We start from the raw sequence: 22948 nt of genomic DNA on the forward strand, positions 1-22948 counted from the left end.
ATAAGTTTTTGGTCGGGACGTGATGCTCAGTAGCCTTTGTTTTATTTTCAGGACTGGCCCAGATACAGTCGTGCTGAACTCCTCTGAGCCATCCAAAGAAAAGGAGAAGCAGGGTTTCTTCAGAGCAATAAAGAAGAAAAAGAAAAAATCCCAAATGGTAAATTGTATGTCGAGTACTTCTGAGGATGTAAGCCGTGTCTGGGTGCACCGTGTCATGCATACATGCCCTCTGATGTTGATACCTTGTTTGTGATGCTGTTTGTGTACATACTGTATCTCCTCCTCTGCTTTTCAAGAGTTTAATGCTTTTGGCCTTTTTACAGACGTGTGTATAATCATCTCTCCTTGTTGTCGTGTGCATCATGTTTCGCTGTGCCACCGGTCATGTGCCTCTGTATTACAGATGCAGGTCCCTGAGGGAAGGCCTCCTGTCATCAAGAAATGTCTTTTCCCTCTGTTTAGCCCAAAGAATAACATAAAGCATAGTTCCTCTGTGAGAGTCCTCCCTGTAGTGTCCTCTCCCATGGTACACGCTGTTTTACACTCTCCTTCTCACCTCCTAACCCCACCTCACATTGCATGCATTAGCAACAATAATCAGCACTGCTCTATTGAATCATTTGAAGCTTGTTTACAGTTGTTTTTTGATTATTTTATGGTGAAATTCACTCACTAATAATGAGTTGTCAACACAAACCAGTCAGATCCATCTGAACAGTATTGGAACAAAGTCAGTGTTGAAAATTAGCATTTTTAATGTTTATTTTATTGAAATTTGTTCATTTACTTTAGAAAAAAAGTAGAACTTACTTTTAAAAATGATTCTTACTCAAAGGATTTTCTATTTAATGAGTGACACTACTGTTCACATATCTTTTTTCCAGTTAAAGGGGAAAATTTGCCACCTTTTATGTGAATATCCTATGAGTGCTGATGGTAAATGTAGACCACTGAAGCAAGAAGTTCCTTAGCGTGTGCTGTATTGACAAAAAAAGCTGCGTTCTCCCGGTCATGGAGCCATCCCGGTAGTGCATGCATGTACCAGGATGCACAAAAATTCATTGCTCATTGCTCTAGGATAGTTAAGTTTTGGTTGGCATTGGAGGGGAATTTTAGGAAGGCACCGTTAGTCAGTGTTTGCTCTGTGCAGTTCAGGTTCTGGAGGGTCCCCGCTGGCCAAACTCTGTCACAGCTAATTTAGCAGCAGCATCATTTCTTTGACTGTAGTCTGACTCATCAGATATAAACCCTGGCTATGAGCCTGACATTAGCCCGCTGTTTAGACCGACCTTCTCCCTCCGTTCCACTGTCCCCTTCACTACAGGAAACAACAACAATTATTCAATTGAAACATCTGCCACCAGGGTGACAGGTAGCTCACCTGGTAGAGCGGGCGTCCCATGTACAAGGGCTGTGTCCTTACAACAGCAGCCGCAGGTTCAGTTCCAGCCTGTGCCCTCTGCTGCACGTTAATCTCTCTCTCCCCACTTTCATATTGAAAATGCTGTCCTTTTAAAGAAAAAAACATCTGCCGCCACAAATGGATTTTCTATTTTTCAAGAACCATTCATCAGGATTGCTACTGCAATATGCAGAGTATGTACAGTCGAAGTGCAGAGCGCACACGGGGCGGAGGCCGAGCAGCAGAACATCAGGCGCATTGTAAGTGAAACTTAACTTGATTGCACCGGGAAGAAGCTATGGTGGAGTTAACACCAGGGGACAAGTAATGCAAGATGCAGGACGTAAAATGTCAATATAAGATAATAAAAAGAAACCGACCAAAAACAACAACAACAGAAGCAATAAAAGCAATAAAACCACAGATTAAAGGAAATAAAATAAATAAAACCTAAATTAAAAAGGTTAAATAAATAAAAAGAAATAAAATTAGTGAAAATAAATGGATCTGGCTGGTTGTTTGTGTTCGGTCCATTTGATTATGCTCAGTCGCCACTGATTTCAGACGCAGCCCTAACAGCATGTCTCTGGTTATGAGCTGAGGATGAACGAGAGCGCTCTGGCTTTGGTTAAGCTCGTGAGATTTTAGGAGGCTGTGTGCCTGGTTACACTCACGTGAATCTTCACTCCTCACACAGCAGCATCTGATCAACTTCTCTGTCCCTCAAAGCGTCTCTAACTCATGGCTTAATTACAGAGCGTAGATGAGGAGGGAGGAGGAACCAAAAGAGTCGATAAATATAAAATCATCCACATCCTGACATGTTAAACTGACTGCCAGTGGCAGCGACGGTTCGGCATGAAACAGGTGTTTGAGACTCTTTCTTCCCCTCACATTTCTATTTTTGTGTGACAGTCTGCTCAGATGCTGAGAGGGGGTTAGCGCTGATGACAGAGCACAAATAAAAGCAATCTGGCCAGGAGGAAACAGGCAGCCAGACTCAGAGTTGGTGGAAAACAGTGTTTGCTGCATACAGAGTGGATGATTTGAAAATACTAACGCTGTAGGTTTATGCCATGGATTGTATGAATGCCTAAAAATCATTCAAAAACTTGATCAATCTTTAACGAGAGCAGTTGTCTCTTCTCTTCCTCAGATCACTGAATGCTTAGAGTTTTCGGCACCAGATGCATGTTTTGTTTTTAAATTTTTATGACTTCACTGCACTTGAGACCAAACAAGGCCTATTGCCAAAAATAACTTAACAGTTATGACCATGATTATTTAAATTGTTTAAAGGATAACATCACACACCAATATGTATATGTAAAAAAATACATTTTAAAGGGACACTTCACCCCGAAATCTAAAAACACAGATTTTTCATTTTAAATGTTGTGCTGTTTATCAGTCTACATTGATTTGGGGCCGGTTGCCCGGTGTTGGAGATATTGGATTTAGAGATGTCTGCCTTTTCTTGAATTTAATGGAACTAGATGGCACTCGGCCTGTGGTGCTCTAAGTTCTCGTCTCACCATCATTACTTGATCTGTTTGGTCTGATAACATTTCGAAAGTCCAGACGAGTTCACAAGTAACTAATTTTATTCCCATTAAAGTTAGGATCATCTGGGTAATTTTATACACAGCAGTTTTTGGCTTTATGTGCCAATGAGCAGCTTTCATAGTAATTAAGGCTGCATCCAGTTTTCTTTATACATCCATCGCATCTACTCATGGATACGCTATACGATACAATATACGATACGATTCACTTTATTAATCCCCAAGGGGGAAACTGGTCTGCCACCATAGACATAAAACCAAAACAAGATATGCAGCATGTAAACAAAAACATAGAGTGGACAAGAGGTGCGTACTCGTGATACCAAGAGGTGTAAACATTAATGGCGTCCTCCTCACCGGACATTAGCTGTAACATTAGCTCGCTCAGTGGTGCTGTACGAGCCAGCAGTAGATGTACACTTCCTTCTGCATGATAATGATAACGTTTTCGGGTGTCGTTCTGTAGAAAGAAAATAGTCCCTACATGAAACTGCTCACAACAAGGTCTGTGGATTATCTTGAGTAACCAGGTCATGACCTCTCGACAGACACTGATGTTGAGTTTTTCACCACAAGCCAAGTGCCATCTAGTTCCATTATATTTGAGAGAAGGCAGACATCTCTTCGGCCGATATTTCCAACGCTCTGCAACTCACACCAAAACAATCTACACCGGTTAATAGCACTGCGTGTTAGAGGAAAAATACGTATTTTAAATTTTTGGGTTAACTGTCCGTTTCAGCATGTTCTGTGCTGTCCATTACACTGTGTGGTCCCATCATGGTCATAAGTTTGAAAACATTAGTTTGGACATGTCAAATGATAACTAAATTTAATGTGTGAAAGGTTCCTGGTGAAGGGGTGGATACCGTCATCCAGAAGTCCTCCCGGTCCTCTGGTCACCAGAGCAGCCGCCACAGGAACCGAGACAAGAGCAGGGACCGGGACCAAGATCGAGACCGAGACAGGGACAAGGACTGGCCTCCTGAGAAACTGTCTGATTCACACTCTCCGGTAAGTCTCAAAGAAAAAAGAAAAGTTCAGGGTTTGGGTTATTTAATTTGTACCCATTGTTGTATTTGTTTTGCAGTGAAAAGAGGCGTGCATCCAGACACAATTCAGAACTGCAGCACACACTGACGAAGGACAAAACACAATAAACCATGACAGAAAGTGCTCAGATGCTTTGCTCAATAGAAAATAAGGATAAGGTCAAAAATCCCTTTATAGCACTAAATAAATAAATATGTGCAAACGTTGCTATGACTTGTTCAGATGAGTGACTGCAGCTGGAACAAAACTACCCCTGTAGTGTTTTTTGTCTTCTTGAGTCAAAAAGGTTCCCAGCTTGTAGGGAACGTTCCCACAACATTGGCTAAACGGTTGTAATAATGTTTTAAAGAAAACATGATTACAACCGGCATCTTAGGTTTGACCTATTCAAAGAACGTTTTAAGGATGTTTATTATTTCAAATAATGTTGACGTGAAGTTGAATGCTGATCGAGACCATACGTATTAACTGCAACGTTCTGAGGATGTTTTGGTGATGTTGAGAGGTGACAGATCACAGAATGATCTTTTATAAAACGTTCCCACAATGTTACATGAGAACAAAGGAAGAACATTGGACATTTTTATGAAATGTTCCTGTAATGTGATATGTTAACAAAAAATAAATAAATTAATAATTTTATAGAGAATTTTACTTAGAAGAACACTCTGGGAACTAAAAGAAAACATTACTAAAACAGGGCATTGTACAATTTGTTCCGTTCTCCAAAATGTTTTCAGAACTGAATATTGCTAGCTGGGTTTATTGTTATACCAAAACGTTTGGTACATGAGAGGAAGTGAAACTTTGCTGAGTTCCCAGTAAAGCAGCATAAAATAGGACACTAGGATCTGTGTTTTCTGCATGTTTTGAACGTGTGGTCATCTTTAATGTGTCCCTTACAGAGTCAGCCTCTGAAGTCTCTGCGCAAACTCCTGCACCTTTCATCCTCGTCCTCCAACCAGACCGCGCAGTCTGACATGCGCTACCAGCCGCTGCCTAATCCAGCCTCAGCTCAAGGCGGGTTCACAGAGAGCCGGGGTCACTCAGGGGTCAGTACGCCCCAGCTGAAGAGCCGGCAGGCGGCCTACCCGCTGCCCGGACAGCTGGAGTCTGGCTGGCACTCGACGGCCCTGGGCCGCCCTGAGGGCAACCCCTACCCGGAGCAAATGAGCATCAAGGGAGGTCAGAACGGGCACGGCTTCGGACGCCCCTCCAGGTCTCGAATGCCAAACCTCAACGACCTGAAAGAGACGGCTCTGTGATCTCTTGTCACCCTATCGCTCTCAGATCCACTTCAGACTCCTCCGGTTCCCCTCTGTTGCTCCTACACTTCCCTTGCGTAACAGTACATCTGCTGACACACACATAAACACACACACATGAACACACAGATATCAAACCTTCAGTTTTAAACACTGCTTGCAAACAGGCCAAAAGCCTTTTTATGTCTTCATTTTTTTAAAGCTTCCATGTTTGATAGACTTTATATTATTACTTCTGTAATTCTGGATATAATTTGTATTATAAAGTAAATATATTACAAATTAGATATATATAAATGGATAGATAAAGTGTAGATTTTAAGTGTAAGTATTTTTGTTTCTATTCAATATAGAAATATAGTACATTTTACTGCGTAGTATTTCCTTAAGACTATCTAAGGCATTCTAAACAAAGTTTTATCAGTTGTTACAATAGAGGTTGGTAATGTCAGTAACTTTGCAGTGTGTTCATCTCACCCAGGATTGTATCTCTTCGTCCGAGCTGTCTTGCCTTTGGATGTGCTCTGTCAAACCGGTTACAGATGCTCAAATGTGCGACTGCAAGTCAAAGCAGTTTTGTTCTTGAAAATATAGCTGTAGTGCAATTTGTCTGAGTTGGCACTGACAATCTTTAAAGCTTAAATCTATTTGTTCTTTTTTAGGATATTTAGGTTTTTATGTCTTTTTGTAATGCAGCCATTTTAGACACACTATGGTGCCATAAACTGACAGAAATCCTAACCTACAACGCCCTCTGTAGGCGATAACGAAGCACTGCATCTACTGTATCCTGACTGACGTAACCATGCACTAACATTTAGGCACTGACTCCTCATGCACAATATGTGTAAATCCTCATTTTCATATATATATACATTTTAAACAAACATTATACAGTTAAAACTACGGTTACATCTCAATCATTTCAAATTAAATACATATAATAATCATTCCTTGTACAGACTATACCAACAATCCTTTTGGTAGTAACGTAATCTAAAAGTATTTACTGAAGTATTTATTTATGTAAGTGTGAAGCAACCATACAGAAGTAAAATCTTACTTTGCCTTGCTTTGAACAAAGGCTCGAATGAAAGGACAGTTGAACACTGAAGGATGTGATTCTCTCTAATAACCTCCCTCACTACCAGGATTTTAGTCTGTTTGTTTCTCATTTCTACCTTCAACATTTCACATAAGCAATGTCCAAGTGGTTCTACTTGTTTAATCGGTTAAAAAAATTGCATCCAAAATATTATATAAAGTTTAACTGCTGTAAAAATTTGATTCATACAACATGATTTTTTCCCAATCACTGTTAGAAAGTAATTTTTACAGCAGCTAGAGGAACACAAAAGCCATTCTGGGTGCACAAGTGCAGCGGTTCTCAATCTTTTTTGTCCGACAGTCCCTCCAGGGCATTCATATCGTCACTTCCTGTAAACACTGTAAATATAACCCCGTCTGAACGCAGCAGCACATTACTTTTAAATAGCTATTGCAACTGTTACATTACTTCAACTTAAAATTTGAGAGTTTAACTTTTAGTTATTTCAACCGAGGGATTTGCGTTGGTGATTTGGTCCAGAGACGAGACACATACATATAGAAAATCCTACAAAAAATTACAATAAATACTATTTAATATATGTACAACTTAACAGAACTATTCACTATTTTTCCTGTCTGTTTGGACTTTGATGTTCACCTCAAAACTTTTGAAACACTTTCAATCACAACATGTAACTAATGTTACGATTAAATGAATTCAGTACTCATAAGTCTTTCCATGCAACTACAAAAATACTGCCTGCACTACATGTATCACTGGTTGGGAATCACTGTACTAGCGTATATTTTTATCTGATTACATACTGAGCCACTTGGGGAAAAGCTTAAAAATCTTAATCCAGAACCACAGTGGGGACAGAAACTCTGTTCTTAGACATTGTTTTCTGTCTGTGATAAAGTGCCATGAAAGTAGCTTGGCAAGAATAAATCCTAAGCTTTTTTTTTAATGTTGCACTTTGAAGAGACTGTATAGCTCAGCAATATTGCCCTGACTCTGTAAATTCTTCCTCACTTCATGTTCATCATGTAAACAGTGTGTGAGGACTGACGCACGGGGCCCGGGGCTCCCACAGTAACACACTGAGTCCAAACACGACCGTATCGTATTGTGTATTGTGCATCTGTAAGGACCGTGCACACTCTGTACTTGACACAATACATTTCTCTCTTTGGATTATTGTTTTGCAGAAGGAGCACTGTGTATTATATTAATACTGATGTGTGACTACTTGTTTGGTAATATTTATAACAGAAGATGTTTATCAACTGTTTAAATGAAATCAAGTATTGCGTTTGTGCTTTTATTACAGACACAAATTAGTAGCATAGTCAGTGTTTATCTGCTTTTTTTTTCAACAGAGCATTTACATGAGAGCATAAACCCACAAATGAATGCTTAACAATTTTAGAATATCCATGTTTACATATGTAACGGTAAATCTCAAATAAACAAACTCATTTGATTTCAATCTTTACCTGTAGAATCTTTTTTGTATTATTATTATTATAATGTTTGTGATTTAAAGACAGTAATAAGTAAACAAATAATTCTTTAACTATTGTAGTTTTATTGACAGTAACAGGCCTCCAAATTGCATTTTAAAGTGGAATCATTTATGCATCGAATAAGATGTCAGATTTTGTATTTACATATTAAAACAATAAAGACCTTAAGACATATATATATAGTACATCAAATGTCCACCTTCCCAAACTTGGTTTGCTCTGACATGTTAAAGAGATGAAGGTCATAACAATATAACATGATTGATTTTTCATTGTTGGACAAATGTCCCCCCTTTTGGCAAGCGTCAGGTTGGCAGGGGAAGGACGGACAGTTCACCTCAGGAACACTTGCTCATGCACATCAGCAGCTCCATCCTCACGGCGATGCGGGTGTGCCAGCCCAGCGGCAGCAGGCGGATGTAACGAGCCACGATGGGCGGACGCAGCAGGTTCTGGACCGTGGAGGAGCGGTCCGAGTTCCCGTAGAAGACCTGAAGGTTAGAAAATAAACTGCATGTAACTGCACATTTTAGACCACTTTATTATGTTTTATGTTTACTTTCACGTCTTTCTTCATGGGAATCAATTTAACCAAAAACTGAGGGTAACACAAAGATAAGGAGCTTATTTCTGCACTATTTGGTGGCATAGATAAAGGCAGTAATTATAATATACTGTATATTGGCTGATTAATGATGAGGATGATTAATCTGCAAACAGTCATGTGGAGAATAATTTCAGTTCGGGTTCATATACAAAAAAAAGCCATTCAAAACTCTGCTTTGTCACTTTTTCATAAATTAAATAACTAAAAGTCAGTCAAAAAAAATATTAGGAAAAGTGACATGCCAGCCCTTCAGCATAAAATTTCTATTAGTTAATTATATTTTCATACATGCTTGGATCATTGGTTGGTTTAAATAGCGTGCATATAAGTCCACATCTTTTTTTATTGTGGCTAAATAAATACTGAAGAAGCTGACTGAAATTCACCAAAATTGTTAACTCAGTGTTAGTGTTTGGTGAGTTGTGACCTTGACCTTAAATGGTCCGTTACAATTTCAAATTTAAGTTCATTTTTAATTCTCTCTAGATCACTGACCCTACCTGTGACAGTAACATATAATATATTCCTGGATTCAGCACAGTCACAACATTACAGAAAATCCTGACTGGTGTTTCTGGGACAATCACAACCAAAGCTGCCTAAAAGTAGATGAAGATATTCATAATTCCTCATATACGTGTTTGTAGTTCTGTATTTTCTCAATGCATCAAGATATTCTCATTTTATTTTGTACGCATATAGAGGAACCTCCTGCCCACTGTCACACCAACTTTGGGTAGTATCAGAGCTTGCATTATGAAATTACAAGAGTTCAGGTGTATGATCTCATATTGGCCCTCGCTTTAATTTGTACTTCTGTGCCCAGATATCTGTCAGTTTAACTACTTTAGCTGTAAAACATTTCATAGAAACCATTTCATATGTGGGAGACCTAAGAGGAATATGGAAAACTTTCGGCACCCTCCCACTAACCTACTTTATGTGTCATTTGTTGCATAAAGAGATTTAAAATTCACTGTCCATGACACACTACTATTTTGTGTACTTACCCTGTTGTTTCCTGTCTGGTCTTTGTAATAGATCCAGTTGAGAGTTTCCACGGTGCGATACTGGATGCTGTATTTTGTGATCCACTCGTCAGCATCACAGCGGCCCTGGGTCAGGATGCCAGACACCACACCCACCTCCTTCAGGTCAATCTGGATCCACTGATACTGGTCGTTAAACTTGGAGAGCCATGCACACCTAACAAAAATTAACATATATGTTTTTGTTGTGGTATATTCACAACAGTTACAAGAAAAAGAAGAAGGAGGTTGTCATGACTTACCCAAAGCCTTGGTTGTTAAGGCGAGCCTTGGTGGGGATCCAAGAGGAGTACCAGCCAGCGTACTGGTCCTGATTGGAGCAGCTGATCTGGTCTGAGGTCACAGATCCAGATTCAAAGCCCAGAGCTGTGTGGTAAGGACACTCTGTGGAAGACATTTAAACATTTTAATACGATTCAGCCATTTTAACACATGAAAGACTAGAGTTTACTCAAAAACTGAAGAGGATTGCTGAAGACTTGATTTCGTCTGGTCTTGATATTTCTGATATTCCACGTTTGCATTGCAAGTAATTTTACTGACGTTGAAACTAACAAGTGGATTTTCCTCTTGTTCTTCCATGGCCTAGGCAAGCTCAATCAATATTTGTGAACATAAACTACTCTCTCTTAAAGCCAGAAACAAGAGAAGTACGTCTCAAACTTGTGATGTCATCGAGTATTAAGTCTGAAGCTGCTCCGATACGATCAATTATTTTTGGACTTCCTTAGACCATAGGACTAAGGTTCCCAGTTTTTGCAATTTGTCGCGCACTGTTGGCCCTCATGTCCTATTTTTCAACCAATTATGCATGTTGAATTGGCATCTGAGATGGCAGAGCCTGTTATTGAGTGAAATCAGCTCAGAGCACAAGAAGAGGAACGGAAGTTAGAAATGTACACAAATGACAAAAGTCAAGGAGCTGTGAGATCGGGGGGAAAAGGTTATATTAGGGAAGGTTTTTCTTAGCAATCAAGCTCTTTGTTGTGTTATTGTTTGTGTTATTGTTCACTAGTGCACGCTAAATATTGTTCTTTCATCATCGAGTTATGTTGTTTAAGTGCTAATTAGCTAACTAGCATCTTGAACCAGGTCTGTCAGTCTCCCTGTTTCCCTTTTTAGGCCCCTGACACACCAAGCGGCCGGCCCGTCCTCGCTTAGAGTTTAGCAGTTTGTGTGCGTGCGTCGCACTAGTAGCTGCGCTGAGTCCTGCGCTGCTGGCCGTCATTGCATTTTTTCTGCTGATTAAGCATGTTGAATCAGCAGTGGTTGGCCATTCAGCTCAGCGCACGAGATGAGAAATGGAAGTGAAGAAAGTAAAATAAGTAAAGAGAGACATCATGATTTTATACTCTGATGAAGTATTGTGAGCGGCTTTCCTGCTCGTGTGATCTAGCTTACACTAAGATCTGATACTGCGAAGGATTGCGTGATAAGGCAGAAGACGATGGCCAGGAAATCACTTGATGTGTGCTGCTTTGCCCAGTATCAAGCTATTAGGTGAAGGGCACGACCTATTTTGGGCTCCCTAATCTGCTCATCACATTCCTGCACAGGTAATGAGATTACCTCGCAGCATTTGTCGTTCTCTTCCTCACAGTTGTTCATTTCTTGAACCCAAACTGTTGTCAGTTTTGCAACACGTCCGAGTGAGGAAGAGCGCGGTCGAAAATTGTCAAGATCATAGTGGAAGGTGATTGTGCGCGACTGCAGAGACTCTGAGCCGAGTTAGATTGAGCTCATGTGGAGACGCAGCCAGCCGCCATCGGCTGTGTGATCCATCACACCAGCTGGAGTTCTCTGAGCGTCCTAAAAACGCCCCAGGATACGACGCGCGCGCCATTAATCTTAACATGTGTGATGTTTCCTACCATGTTGTTACCCTTCAAATAATGTGCATCACTTTTATCACTTTTTTAACCCTTTGAAACCTGCACAAATTGGCTTAATTTCTTTACAAAATACAGGAAGAAGGCAGTAAGCAATGAATGAAGAAGTGACCCAAAAATGAGCAAGAAATTATTTACAAATACCTGAATTTTTTTTTAATTTAATTTGACAAAAGAAAATTAACAAGAAAATGGGGGGGATTGCCCCAAAAAATCAAAAAAATTATGATAATCAAAAAATATGACAATCTTTACCATAATCTTAAATGACAGGCCTAAGTGACAGATTTTGAGTCTAAACTAGCTAATAGAGACTTTACATTGGATGCACATATTACAAGGCACACTGTATATCTGTGTATGACAAAAAATACCAAGAAAATATGGAATGATTCATTTAACTGAATTTTTTTTCTATAGTTCAATAATATTTTTGTAGTTTATGTAAAATAAGCATAAAAATTTTTTAAGCGATTGATAACTATTTTACCCAAAAAGAAAAAAAAGATAAAAATTAGTTTGCCTTTTTGCGGGCATTAATAGCAAATGGCACTACCTTCTTCTTTGATCACAGTGGTATTTTTAGGTGGCTGGGCCCCACTGCCCGCACTGTCTATATTTACGCCCCTGGAAGGAGCACAAAAAGAGATATGTTGCCTCAGGTTTCAAAGGGTTAAAACAATCTAATGTTTATAACAGACGTCCAGCATCCTGGTGAGTGACACCGACAGGCGACTACAGCTCCGCTCAGGTCATGTGACCCTGTCATGTGACTCTCACCTGGCATGCAGGTCATTGGTTGATCCTGAGGCGGCGGCAGTGGCAGTGAGGTGGACAGTACAGGTGGGACGACCGTGGGGATCCGCGTGGGTGAGTCAGCAGACTTGCAGTCGCAGGTGCACGCTTCCATGTTTGATGTCCATGTCTCGATCACCTGCTGGTCCTCCTCCTGCAGCTCCTCCTCCTGGACGGCCTCCACCTCCTCCTCCTGAAGGACACACGAGGGACGAGTTAATCCAGAGTTCAAATCACAAATTCTCTCAGGTGGTTTAAAATCGCGCTCTTACCTCCTGCGAGTGAACAGCGATCAGGGCTGTGACACATTAACGGATGCATGAAACGTGGAAGCAGATGGAGGAAAATGTGTGAGCTAAAACCAACATTTTGCACAAGAAACTAAAGAGAAAATAGAATAAATTTACAACAAAACACAAACTAATTCATGAATTGTTTGCAGGTATTTGGATGGGACTAACATGACAACAAACATAACAAAAATCTCAAGTTCTTCTGCAAGATTTGTGCAGCCATAACAAAGCTCAACAGAGAAAAAAACATAATACATTAAAGATAAAAAGACACTAAAAACAAGGCAGAAAAGTGACGATATTCCTGATTTTTAAGGCAGACAGAGTGCATTATGATTTGATTTATCTCTCCTGCAGGTGCATAGTGACTCACCTTGAGACAGCAGCAGGAGGAACAGCACAGCAGCACATCGAGCAGTGACCTCCATCTTCCTCTTCAGCTGTGCTGGAATGCGACGAGTGTGTGAAACCCGGCGCTACAGAGGACAGGATTACTGTAATCCACAGGCCCGTGATGGACTCATCTAATGCTCCTTATTGGCCCTGAGACACCTCCCTCAGGCTCGTCCGCTGCACTGCACCTGAGGTGAGTGTCATCACTTCAGAAATCAAGAGTGAGCATCAGTCTGTACGCCGGCGGTCATCGCCTGTCGATAACCTGCTTCATAGGCTGCACTCCTTCACCAAACTACACTGTGTTTCTCGTGGGTGGGTTATGAGATAAGAGGCCCCTGGGCCCCTGGGCCCCAGCACCTCTCTTATAAGAGACAGACACACTTTGTGGTGGTTTTACATCTCTTTGTAGTCATTTAGCAAATCTTTGAGGTCAGTGTGTGTCTCTTTGAGCTGATACTGTGTTTGAAAAAGGAAATTTTGTACCTTTTTGGTCGTTTTGTGTTGCTTTGTTGTGATTTTGTGTCTCTTTGTGGTTGTTTTACGTCTTTTGTGGTCGATTGTATGTTTTTGAGCATTTTTTTTTGTTACATTAAGGAAATTTTGTATCTTTTTGTGTTTTTGTGTCGCCTTGTAGTAATTTTGTGTCTTTGGTGGTTGTTTTATGTCTTTTTGTTGTTGTTTTGTGTCTTTTTTTTAACAAATTGTTTGTTTTGTGTCTTTTTCGGTCCCTCTGTATCTCTATGTGGTCGTTTTGTGTCCTTTCAAGCTAAAATTGTGTTTTATTGAAGAAATTTGATCTTTTTTGGTTGTTTTGAATCTCTTTGGTTATTTTGTGTTTTGTCTCTTTGTGGTTGTTTTATGTATTTTTGTTGTTTTTGTGTCTCTGAGCTAATTTTGTGTTATATTATGGAAATTTTGTATCTTTTTTGGTCATTTTGTTTTTCTATGTCATCGTTTTGTGTTGCTTTGTCATCATTTTGTGTCTCTTTGGTTTTCTGTCTTTTTTTTGTGTCATTTGTGTCTTTTAGAGCAATTTTTTTGTTTTATTGAGGAAATTTGGATCTTTTTCGGTTGCTGTGTATCTCTATGTGGTCATTTTGTGTTGCTTTGTAGTCATTTTGTGTATCTTGTTGTTGTTTTCTGTCTCCCTGTGAGGTTTTTTTGTCTTTTTTATTGTTTACTTTTTTAAGTTTACTTTGTGTTGTTGTTTTGTGTCACTTTGTAGTTATTTTGCATCTCTGTTTTCTGTCTCCTTGAGGTTGTTTCATGTATTTTTGTGGTCATTTGCTTCTTTTTGAGCTAATTTCGTGTTTTATTGAGGAAATGTTGACCTTTTTTGGTTGTTTTGTATCTCTCTGTGGTTGTTTTGTGACTTTTTGTGGTTGATTTGCTCATTATTTCACATTTTGTGAATTTTGTTTTTGCATCTTGTTGTGGTCATTTTAAGTCTTGTCCTGTTCAGTACGTGTTCATTTCAGTGACATTTTGAAGGTGAAGTCAAAGGGAACTGTATCCAATCAAAGGAACCGATACTGTGAAAAGAATCTGTTCGTCCATCACTACTAACCAGAAATGTTAATCAGCACACTGTCAAACTATTCCTTTACGTCTCTTACGCTCTGACCCTACTGTGTGGAGCAGAAAAAGGTCCTGGACAAGTCAATATTTTGGTGACCTCCACAGAGAAGCCTCCACTTGGCGCTCAATTTGCTGTGATGTAAACTATTGATTGGTGAGTGTGTGAGTACGTCAGTAAATCAGTAACGAGTGAGTACCCCAAGGCCAAAATCTAAAGTTTGGTTTAAATACCACTAATACGGCATGACAGCATTTCCACTGCCTCTGGGTTAGTTAAAAGTTTCATATAAAATTTTTAAAAATTAATATAAAATAATGAACAAAAATTGGGTTGATGTGAGGGTCTAAGGACAGAGGGATGTCATTTGCTGTAAAGCCCCCTGAGGCAAATTGTGATTTGTTGTAATGGGCTTTATAAATAAAATTGACTTTACTTTATGATCATTTTTATGTGTGGACATTTTATATCTGCATGGTCATTTTGTGTCTATTTGTTGGGATTTCTGTGTCTCTGTGGTGACATATTTGGTAGACGCTTATGTCTTTTTTTGTATCTTTTTTGGTCATTTTGTCTTTCTATGTGGTTGTTTTGTGTTGCTTAATAGTAATTTTGTGTCTCTCTGTGGTTGTTTTATTATTTTTTTAATAGATGATTGTGACTTTCTTTTAGCTATTTTTCTCTGTTTTATTAAGGAGACTTTATATCACTTTTGATAATTTTGTAACTCTATGTGGTTGTTTTGTGTTGCTTTGTAACAATTTCGTGTGTCTTTGTGGTCGTTTCATGTCTTTTTTGCAGTCGATTGTGTCATGAGATTTTTTGGGTTTTTTTTTTTTTTAAGGAAATTTTGTGAGCTTTATATCGCTGCAGGTTATTCCGCCTCTATTTAAACATTCAGCTGATGACGTTTCAATGTGCAGAACCGCCTTGTTCCTCGTGCTCTGATTGATGTGTGAATCAGCCAATCACATCCACGATCTCGAGTTAAAGATTCGGATGGGCGGAGTTTATTGAAAATAATCAGCCAATGAATAACGCAGTGAGCGCGTCATTGGCCAATCAGAAGCGAGATAGCAGCTGTCCGTGTATGTATGTTTCAGGGTGGGTAGTTCATTTCTTCAGAGGGGAACACAGTGCTGGACACCAAGGTAAGTAGTTTTTAGCGTGTATTTTATTTTGTTTTTATATTAAAATGTACGCAAATGTTTGGTAACGTGTCGTATTTTAAACAGCCTCGGCGGTGGCTGAAGAGGCTAACGGCTAACGGTGTTAGCGGTACTTCCGTTAGGTTGTGTTGATAAAAAACGAGATGACGATTTCAGTGTGTTTTGGGTTTAACTGTGGACTCATTTTAATGACAATCTCGTGTTATTTATTTCAACGTGTTTTGAACTGAAAGCATTTGATTTGTTGACTCTGTTTAACTGTTGAGTCGAAATTTTAACATGAAGTTAATTGCTGTTAATCTTAAACACCTGGCAGCAGACCATACACGGACATCTGAACAACTAAGGGACTGTTCTTTATTTATCAGAGCGGAGGGGTGGCTGGGGTGTGGCATCATTATTTTATTTTGTTTTAAATGTCCCAAAAGCTACAAATATACAAATATTTTTGCACGACCTTTCCTCCACCATAAATTAGTTGTTAGATTATGAAACTTAGTATTTGATTTTTGAAAGTTACAAGATAAAGATAAAATCCTGGAATTAAAAAATCGTATTTATTTCACTCTTGAAGTGTACGTTGGTGTTATTAGTGAAAATGGTTTATTTTTGGCCGTAATTTAAACTGAGAATAACGCAATTTTGATGATATATCACTATTTTTGGATCAGATTTGGTTCTGTTTTGTTTCTCATGGAAGTGTTCGTCACATAAGGGCTGTCAAAATTTGAAAATTCAATGATAATTTCTACAGTTTCTGCCTATGATTTAAGGATGTAATTTGGCCAAGTTGCAAGGTTTTATCATCCACCCATGGCCATTTAATGAAACTTTAAACTTAACTTTATCTCCCCTGTGTTGGTTTTGTTTTATTGCATTGTTGTTTTATTGCTGCTTTGTTTTAATATGCTGTTTGTTAAGCACTTTGTAACATTAAAAAAGTGCTAAATAAATAGTTTATGATTATTATCATTAACAATTGATGGTGAAATAAATAGCCTACAAGATGCAACCATTAAATTTTTTATGCCCCTTCTTTAAGTTTTTTTTTTAAAGCATAAGTCCCTCCCCAGTGCTTAAAACATTATTTAACATGCTCCTCTTTCTTCAACACGCCCTCCACTTTCATAAATGCCAAACTGTTCCTTAGTTTAGTCTATTTATCTGCACATTAAGATATACAATATATACAGAAGTAATTTCAGTGCTGGAGAGGAAGGAAGCCGAAACCGCTTATTTAAAGTCCTCCTCTATCCAAATGATGGAAAAACATTATGCAACAAAATAAAACAAAATAAGCAACAAACAACACATAACACACAAAAAACTATATACACACCAGAAAACAAACAATAATAAAGAAAACAGGAAAAAAGAAAAGAAAAATAACAAATGAAAAATTATTCTGTGAGGCAAAATGAAGGTTTTAGTGACATATTCAATGAAACTGCAGACCTCTATATTTGATTTAAAATTTACATTTGAATGTGCTACATTATATATCTACATCCGGTTTCAAATAAAAAGTGATTAGATGAGTTGTTTTGAATGCTTTTTGTCCCTTTTTTGCAGATGACTTTACCCACCCACTCCTTCCTCTCGTCTCTCATTGTGTTTCACAGCTCCTCTGTTTTTCTTTTCCTTCTCATCTCTTCATTTCAGATGCAGTTCATGCTCTTATTCAGCCGACAAGGCAAGCTCAGGCTTCAGAAATGGTACGTGCCTTTGTCTGATAAGGAGAAAAAGAAGATCACCAGAGAGTTGGTGCAGACCGTCCTCGCTCGAAAGCCCAAAATGTGCAGCTTTCTGGAGTGGAGAGACCTCAAGATCGTATATAAGAGGTGTGTAAAATTGTTTGTGAACAAAATGCTGTTTGGTTGAACGCTCACAGAATAGCGATTTTTCACACTTCCTCGGGCGATTCGTACACCCATCATTCATAGACACGGCTCCGCTGGAGAGGCAGGAGAAAGTGTTATCAAAGTGACAAAGGCGTCATGACTGCACTCAGACTACAACGAGAAAGAGCATTAATTTTGCCTCATTATATCCTGTTGCCGTGCCAACGGACGGACGGGCAGGCAGAATAATGGTGAACCCGGGTGACCCAACCAGGACAGACAAACACAACACTGAAGGTGCCGACCAGTTAGCCACTTTTCACCATAGCACAACCAGTCAGATCTTTTCCATTTTTCATAATTTTAATAATTTTTTTTTCATATCTGCAACAAATCAAACAGACTCTTATTGGATCATAACTTCTGTGTTTTCCACTTGGGCTCTATTTTCCCAATTTTTTGTGTCTAAGTGAGTAAAAGAAATAACAGTCCACTAAAAAGTGTTTTTGCCACTGACAGGCTGAGATGTTTATCTTGGTGTTTGACCACATTATGGGAAGGATCCCTACAGAGACAAATATTTTGTTAAAGAGTAAGATCTTTTTATTTTAACTAGAAACAGCCCTGAAATCATTAATGCCAAACTAACCAGACTTCATTTAAATAAACAATAATTTTACCATGGTATAAAACACTGATTAAAGTCAGCAGAAAAAAAATGAAACTCACTTAAACCGTCTTAGTTCATCCTCCCACCGTTCTAACAATCTCCGACTCTGGTTTGGTTAAAATAAATCTTTAACTCTTGAGCAAATTGGCTTGATTTGTCCAAAAATAAAATAAAAAATAAAATGAAACATAATAGAAGAAAACAAGGAGTAACTTAACAAAAAAATGGCCCAAAAAATGTGTAGAAAAAGTAATAAGTTACAAGAAAATAACCTAAAAAACAAGCAAAAAATAAATTAAAAAAAGACCTAAAGAAAGTGCTAAAAAAATCTGTAACATAATTTCTTACATATATAATTGAGAGAATTATACATTTTTTGGACACTTTCCCCTTGTTTATTTTTTATAATATCTAATAATCCCCCCAACTAACAAACATTTCCTTCTCCCCTTTTTCGGGAACATAAATTGCCATGCTGCTTTTCTCAGTCACTGAACCGAACACCTAAATATTTTATACTTACCATTACCTGCTGGCAAAGTGCAGATAAACCTACTATAATAACCATATTCCTGTATAACACCAATGTCTTTATCACTTTTTTACTGGCCTACAAAGCGTGGATAAGACAAAGATAATTTGTCTAAAATTTGGTTAGAAATGATCTGGGAGCGGTCTCAAAGCATTAAATGTGATTTTCTGGCACCTGCAGACACACTGCAGAATATTTCTTTTTCTCCATTATTCTGTGTCTCAGCTCTGAATGTCTCGGTACAGAGACAGACCTACTTATTCACATGTCAAAAGAGAGTTTTTGGATTCAGCTGCCTGAGTGTGAATAAAACACCAAAAATGAAAAATAACTGCACTGAAGGTGAAGGGAGCGAGGTCACAGAGCAGTAATTACTGAGAGAACATTATTCAATATTGGTTGAGATACTGTCATTTTAAGAAGACGTGAAGGCCCACAGACACTTTAAAATCCTTTTTTATTTAATTGAATTATTATTATTTTTAGACGTATTAACTTTAGTGAGAGTAAATTAAAATGGTTAGGACAGATTTGTGGGTATTAAGTATTTCCCCACAGCCAGCTGAGCTTCTGGACGCTGAGTTTAAATTAATATTTTTAACATAAAAAGACAATAATACCTGTTTCTGCTGTTTGATGTTTAGGCTGTTTATAACAGTTACAGTGTGAAGCACAAAATGTAAATAAAAGATCTGGAGAGATGCTTTCTGGATGACTTGTGTTGAAACTGATGTTGAAAGTGATGTTGAAACATGTTTCAACATAACGAAGCACAGGGTTGTAGTTTTAATAAAACAAAGCAACTAGGCAACATGCAGCAATGACGCATTATTTTCATTATAATTTGAGGTTATTCTTATATATATATATATTTAATTTTTCATTCATTCATTAAAATATTCAGGCGGTACATGGAGCAAATAGAAAACAGACAATATTTTCTCTTTTTTTTTGTTTTTGTGCAGATTTATCAGAAGCTTAACCCTAACCACAAACCTTATTCAATCCAACCCCATCTTATCCCACAGACCTCTTTCATGGGTAGAAAGTGGCTGCTGGAATTATGAAGCAGTAGAAATATACAGTAAAAAATCAGAAAATAGCAGAAAATTACATTTAAAAAAATCTAGATAGATCTTTAGTAAAGGCAGTGCTTAGCAATAGAAATAAGCAGAAATAATGAGAAAAATAAATCCTAAATAATATTTAAAAAAGGGGTAGTTGCTGATGTCCAGGGTATCAGGCCCGACTGTTGAAGACCTGAGGACGAAGGAGTACCCGTCACAGCCTGTACACACATGCACATCCTGATGTATATTTAAACAAAGGAGTTAGATGTATTTGTGTGGCGGACAGGTAGCAAGACATGCGTCTAATGTGGACACACAGGCGAGACACTATGGCGACACTACGGTTTTTATGCTTGCATGAGGTGGTATTTCAGGCAATTAGAAAATGCCATATTCTGCAACACTGCGATAGAAACACTTTTTTGGCTTTTCTAGGTCACGTGATGGTATGGTTATGTGTTTGTCAGTAGGAACTGGCTCCCTCATGATGCAGCAGGAGCTACAAGAGCTGTTATTGCATCATATAACTCTTTAAAAGTTGAACAGATCATCCGAAAGTTTTGAATCCACGATTCCTCTGTGAAATCGTGGACTATCAGCTCCCAGAAATCCCTCATATGTGGCCGCTCCCACGTATAAGGGGCTCGCCTTTCCATTATCGCTCACGTAACACTCCTACGTCCCCTTTGATTGGAAATAATGACGGCTAGTTTGGTGGCTGCAATAGAAATAAAGCTGCTAATGTTTTAACATCCATTACTTTGCTTCTTGGAATCTTATCACAAGTTTTATCGACAATTTGAAAATATTGTTTAAGTTTTATGCAAATTTGTAAAACCCACCTAATACAAAGCAAAAGGTCAAAAACAACATTATGACAAAATATTTTAACGAGAGCAAATCCATGTTTAAGACTTTGTCACCAAGGTGCAAAAACACAACATGAGTATTGATGCTTTTGCTTTGAAAGTCTCGACCTCTTTAACCTTTTCTGGTCACATCCGCTGCCACATGACTCAGCTAAAGTAAAAGTGCCGTTTCACCTCTCTGTGTACAGACAACTGAACTGAACCGTTCGTGTTTCCTTAAATCTGCTTTGCATTTACAGCAGACAAAGACAAAGAGGAAACAACTCAGTAATGTAAATTAAATCAATAACACCAAAAAGTTCCCGTCGTGTCGAGGTTTGAGACTTGCTCCAGTATTTTGTGCTCGTCCACAGTCGAGTCCATTGTGCCCTCCTTACCTGCTGGTTGTGAGGATCAACTGACCAGCTCCTTTATTGGCCAATCATCACATGCTTAGAGAGCGCCTGAGGGATTATCAGGGATAAGGAACCATGGCAGAATGAGGCTTAACTCATGCCGCCTTCTGCATCCGGCTCTGGCTTTTAAATGAATACCCCCAACACAGTAAACAGCGATCCTTAATAATGGCAGAAGTGCTCTCTCAGCACTGTTACGCTGAGCTGGGAGACTGAATATATCACTGGGAGATCTGGTCTGTGTGATAAAAATGCATTAAGTCAGCTGTTTTTGTGTTTACTTTGTGAGCTCGATGTTGCGGTTTTCACAATGAGATTATTTTTTAAAGTGGAAACAGAAAACTTATCAACTTTTTCCGCCCTCACCGCTTCAGAGTGGTATAATTGTTGACGCCGCTGTTGTGAGGAAAGTCAGAGTGCTTTCTGTTTTCCTCAAAGACTAAAAAATTACACAGTTTTTACTGTTACTTTAGCTGTTCAAGTTCAGCTACTGGCTGAATGATGTAGTTGCTGGTGTTCAGTGTTAGAGCTCAATTTATGCTCTTGTCATGGAAAACCTGGAGAAGTCATGGAATTTCACAATAGCATTTTCCAGGCCTGGAAATTACATTAATGTAGCAATTAATTTATCTTCTGTAGCTGATGAAGTAACGTAGCTGTAATATGCGTCGACGTGCGACAGTGTTGTGGTTATATTTTAGTTTATTTGTTCATCGTGTTCATTTCCTCATTTGCTTCCGTGTTCCTTCTCTTCATGTATGTCCATGAGACATGTCAAATTATTTTTAAGTGCTTTTGACTGAGGGGAGGGCATACAACTTCAAAACTGTAGAAAAACTTCTTTTGTCAAGTTAAAGTTGGGTGTTTTTTTGTGTTGCAGATATGCCAGTCTGTACTTCTGCTGTGCCATCGAGGACCAGGACAACGAGCTCATCACACTGGAGATCATCCACAGATACGTGGAGCTGCTGGACAAATACTTTGGAAGTGTACGTTTATCTCGTCTCCTCTCTCATTGTATCAGATGTTGAGTATCGAAGCCATTGTGCCATTTTGCCATCATAAAAAACTGCTTATACATAATCGGTGCTCTTTCATTTCTACACATCAGGTGTGTGAGCTCGACATAATTTTCAACTTTGAGAAGGCGTACTTCATCCTGGATGAGTTCCTGCTGGGTGGAGAAGCTCAGGAGACGTCCAAAAAGAACGTGCTGAAGGCCATCGAGCAGGCCGACCTGCTGCAGGAGGTAAGAAACCAAAGACATCAATGTGGGAGCAAATATAATGGTTTCATTAGTCACTCTCTTTTTCTCGTGATTCATCAGTAATCTGCCGTCAGCTTCCATTGTAACTCTGTCAACGCTGACTTTTCAGACAAAAGAATGCAAATTTTATTGAGTATTTTTGCACCAGCAGTTTACTCACCTAAAATTATAATCCTTAAGATTTCAAATTTAGTCGGTATGGTAACAATACTGTTACTACCAGTAACAGTGAGCATGTTTTAATACTTTTATTAGTTTCCATTGCACTTTGTTGTTTTCCATACTTCAACTTTTCCACCTCAGCCAAGCATAAAAACTTTTTTTTCCACTGATTCTTCTTATTTTTTATTTGCAAGTGCTCATAACATTAGATGGATTAAACAGATTTGCTCCTTATTGTTCCATTAATTGCTGCAATATTTTAAACTGACCAGCTGATATAAAAAGGTCAAAATGTTTTTTTGAGCGATGCGGTCAGTGCTCACCTCTGTGACACATACGTTGTTTCCTGTGACTCTTTCACCGTAAAAACCACGTCAGTTGAATGCTTTTTAATTAGCAGCAGCAGGAAATGTTGTGTTTGCATTAGCGGTGATTTGGTACATATATGTGAGCAGTAAACAGTGAGGTTGATATTAAGGAGACTGACACACTACGTAATATGTGTG

At 38.7% G+C, this 22948-nt stretch overlaps 3 protein-coding genes across 10 annotated transcripts in view; 2 read left to right on the plus strand and 1 right to left on the minus strand.

The window, feature by feature from the left end:
- Positions 1-5448, plus strand: part of LOC121940957 (cyclin-dependent kinase-like 5) — a 56909-nt gene extending 51461 nt beyond the window's left edge. For 4 of the 5 annotated variants that reach the window (XM_042483632.1, XM_042483636.1, XM_042483634.1 and 1 more), the window contains 4 exons: positions 52-157; positions 404-526; positions 3814-3981; positions 4926-5448. In XM_042483632.1, the coding sequence (XP_042339566.1) occupies positions 52-157; positions 404-526; positions 3814-3981; positions 4926-5285 (757 nt within the window). In that variant the 3' untranslated portion in view covers positions 5286-5448. The remainder of the gene's footprint in view (positions 1-51; positions 158-403; positions 527-3813; positions 3982-4925) is intronic. The other variant, XM_042483637.1, reaches the window with a different exon arrangement.
- A 2724-nt stretch (positions 5449-8172) lies between these two features.
- On the minus strand, positions 8173-12932 carry LOC121961953 (retinoschisin-like). The gene is made up of 6 exons (XM_042512086.1): positions 12869-12932; positions 12474-12500; positions 12188-12433; positions 9761-9902; positions 9480-9675; positions 8173-8353 (listed from the first exon to the last, which is right to left on the minus strand). Exons 1-6 carry the CDS (start codon positions 12921-12923, stop codon positions 8201-8203), a joined length of 819 nt encoding a protein of 272 aa, XP_042368020.1. The 5' UTR covers positions 12924-12932; the 3' UTR covers positions 8173-8200.
- A 2628-nt stretch (positions 12933-15560) lies between these two features.
- The window catches only part of LOC121940961 (AP-1 complex subunit sigma-2), a 28224-nt gene continuing 20836 nt past the window's right edge, over positions 15561-22948 (plus strand). For all 4 annotated transcript variants that reach the window (XM_042483639.1, XM_042483640.1, XM_042483642.1 and 1 more), the window contains exons 1-4: positions 15561-15618; positions 17299-17477; positions 21894-22002; positions 22125-22262. In XM_042483639.1, coding sequence (XP_042339573.1) covers positions 17299-17477; positions 21894-22002; positions 22125-22262 — 426 coding nt within the window. In that variant the 5' untranslated portion in view covers positions 15561-15618. The remainder of the gene's footprint in view (positions 15619-17298; positions 17478-21893; positions 22003-22124; positions 22263-22948) is intronic.

The sequence above is a fragment of the Plectropomus leopardus genome, chromosome 3 (genome assembly GCF_008729295.1).
Source record: "Plectropomus leopardus isolate mb chromosome 3, YSFRI_Pleo_2.0, whole genome shotgun sequence".
Lineage (NCBI taxonomy): Eukaryota > Metazoa > Chordata > Actinopteri > Perciformes > Serranidae > Plectropomus > Plectropomus leopardus.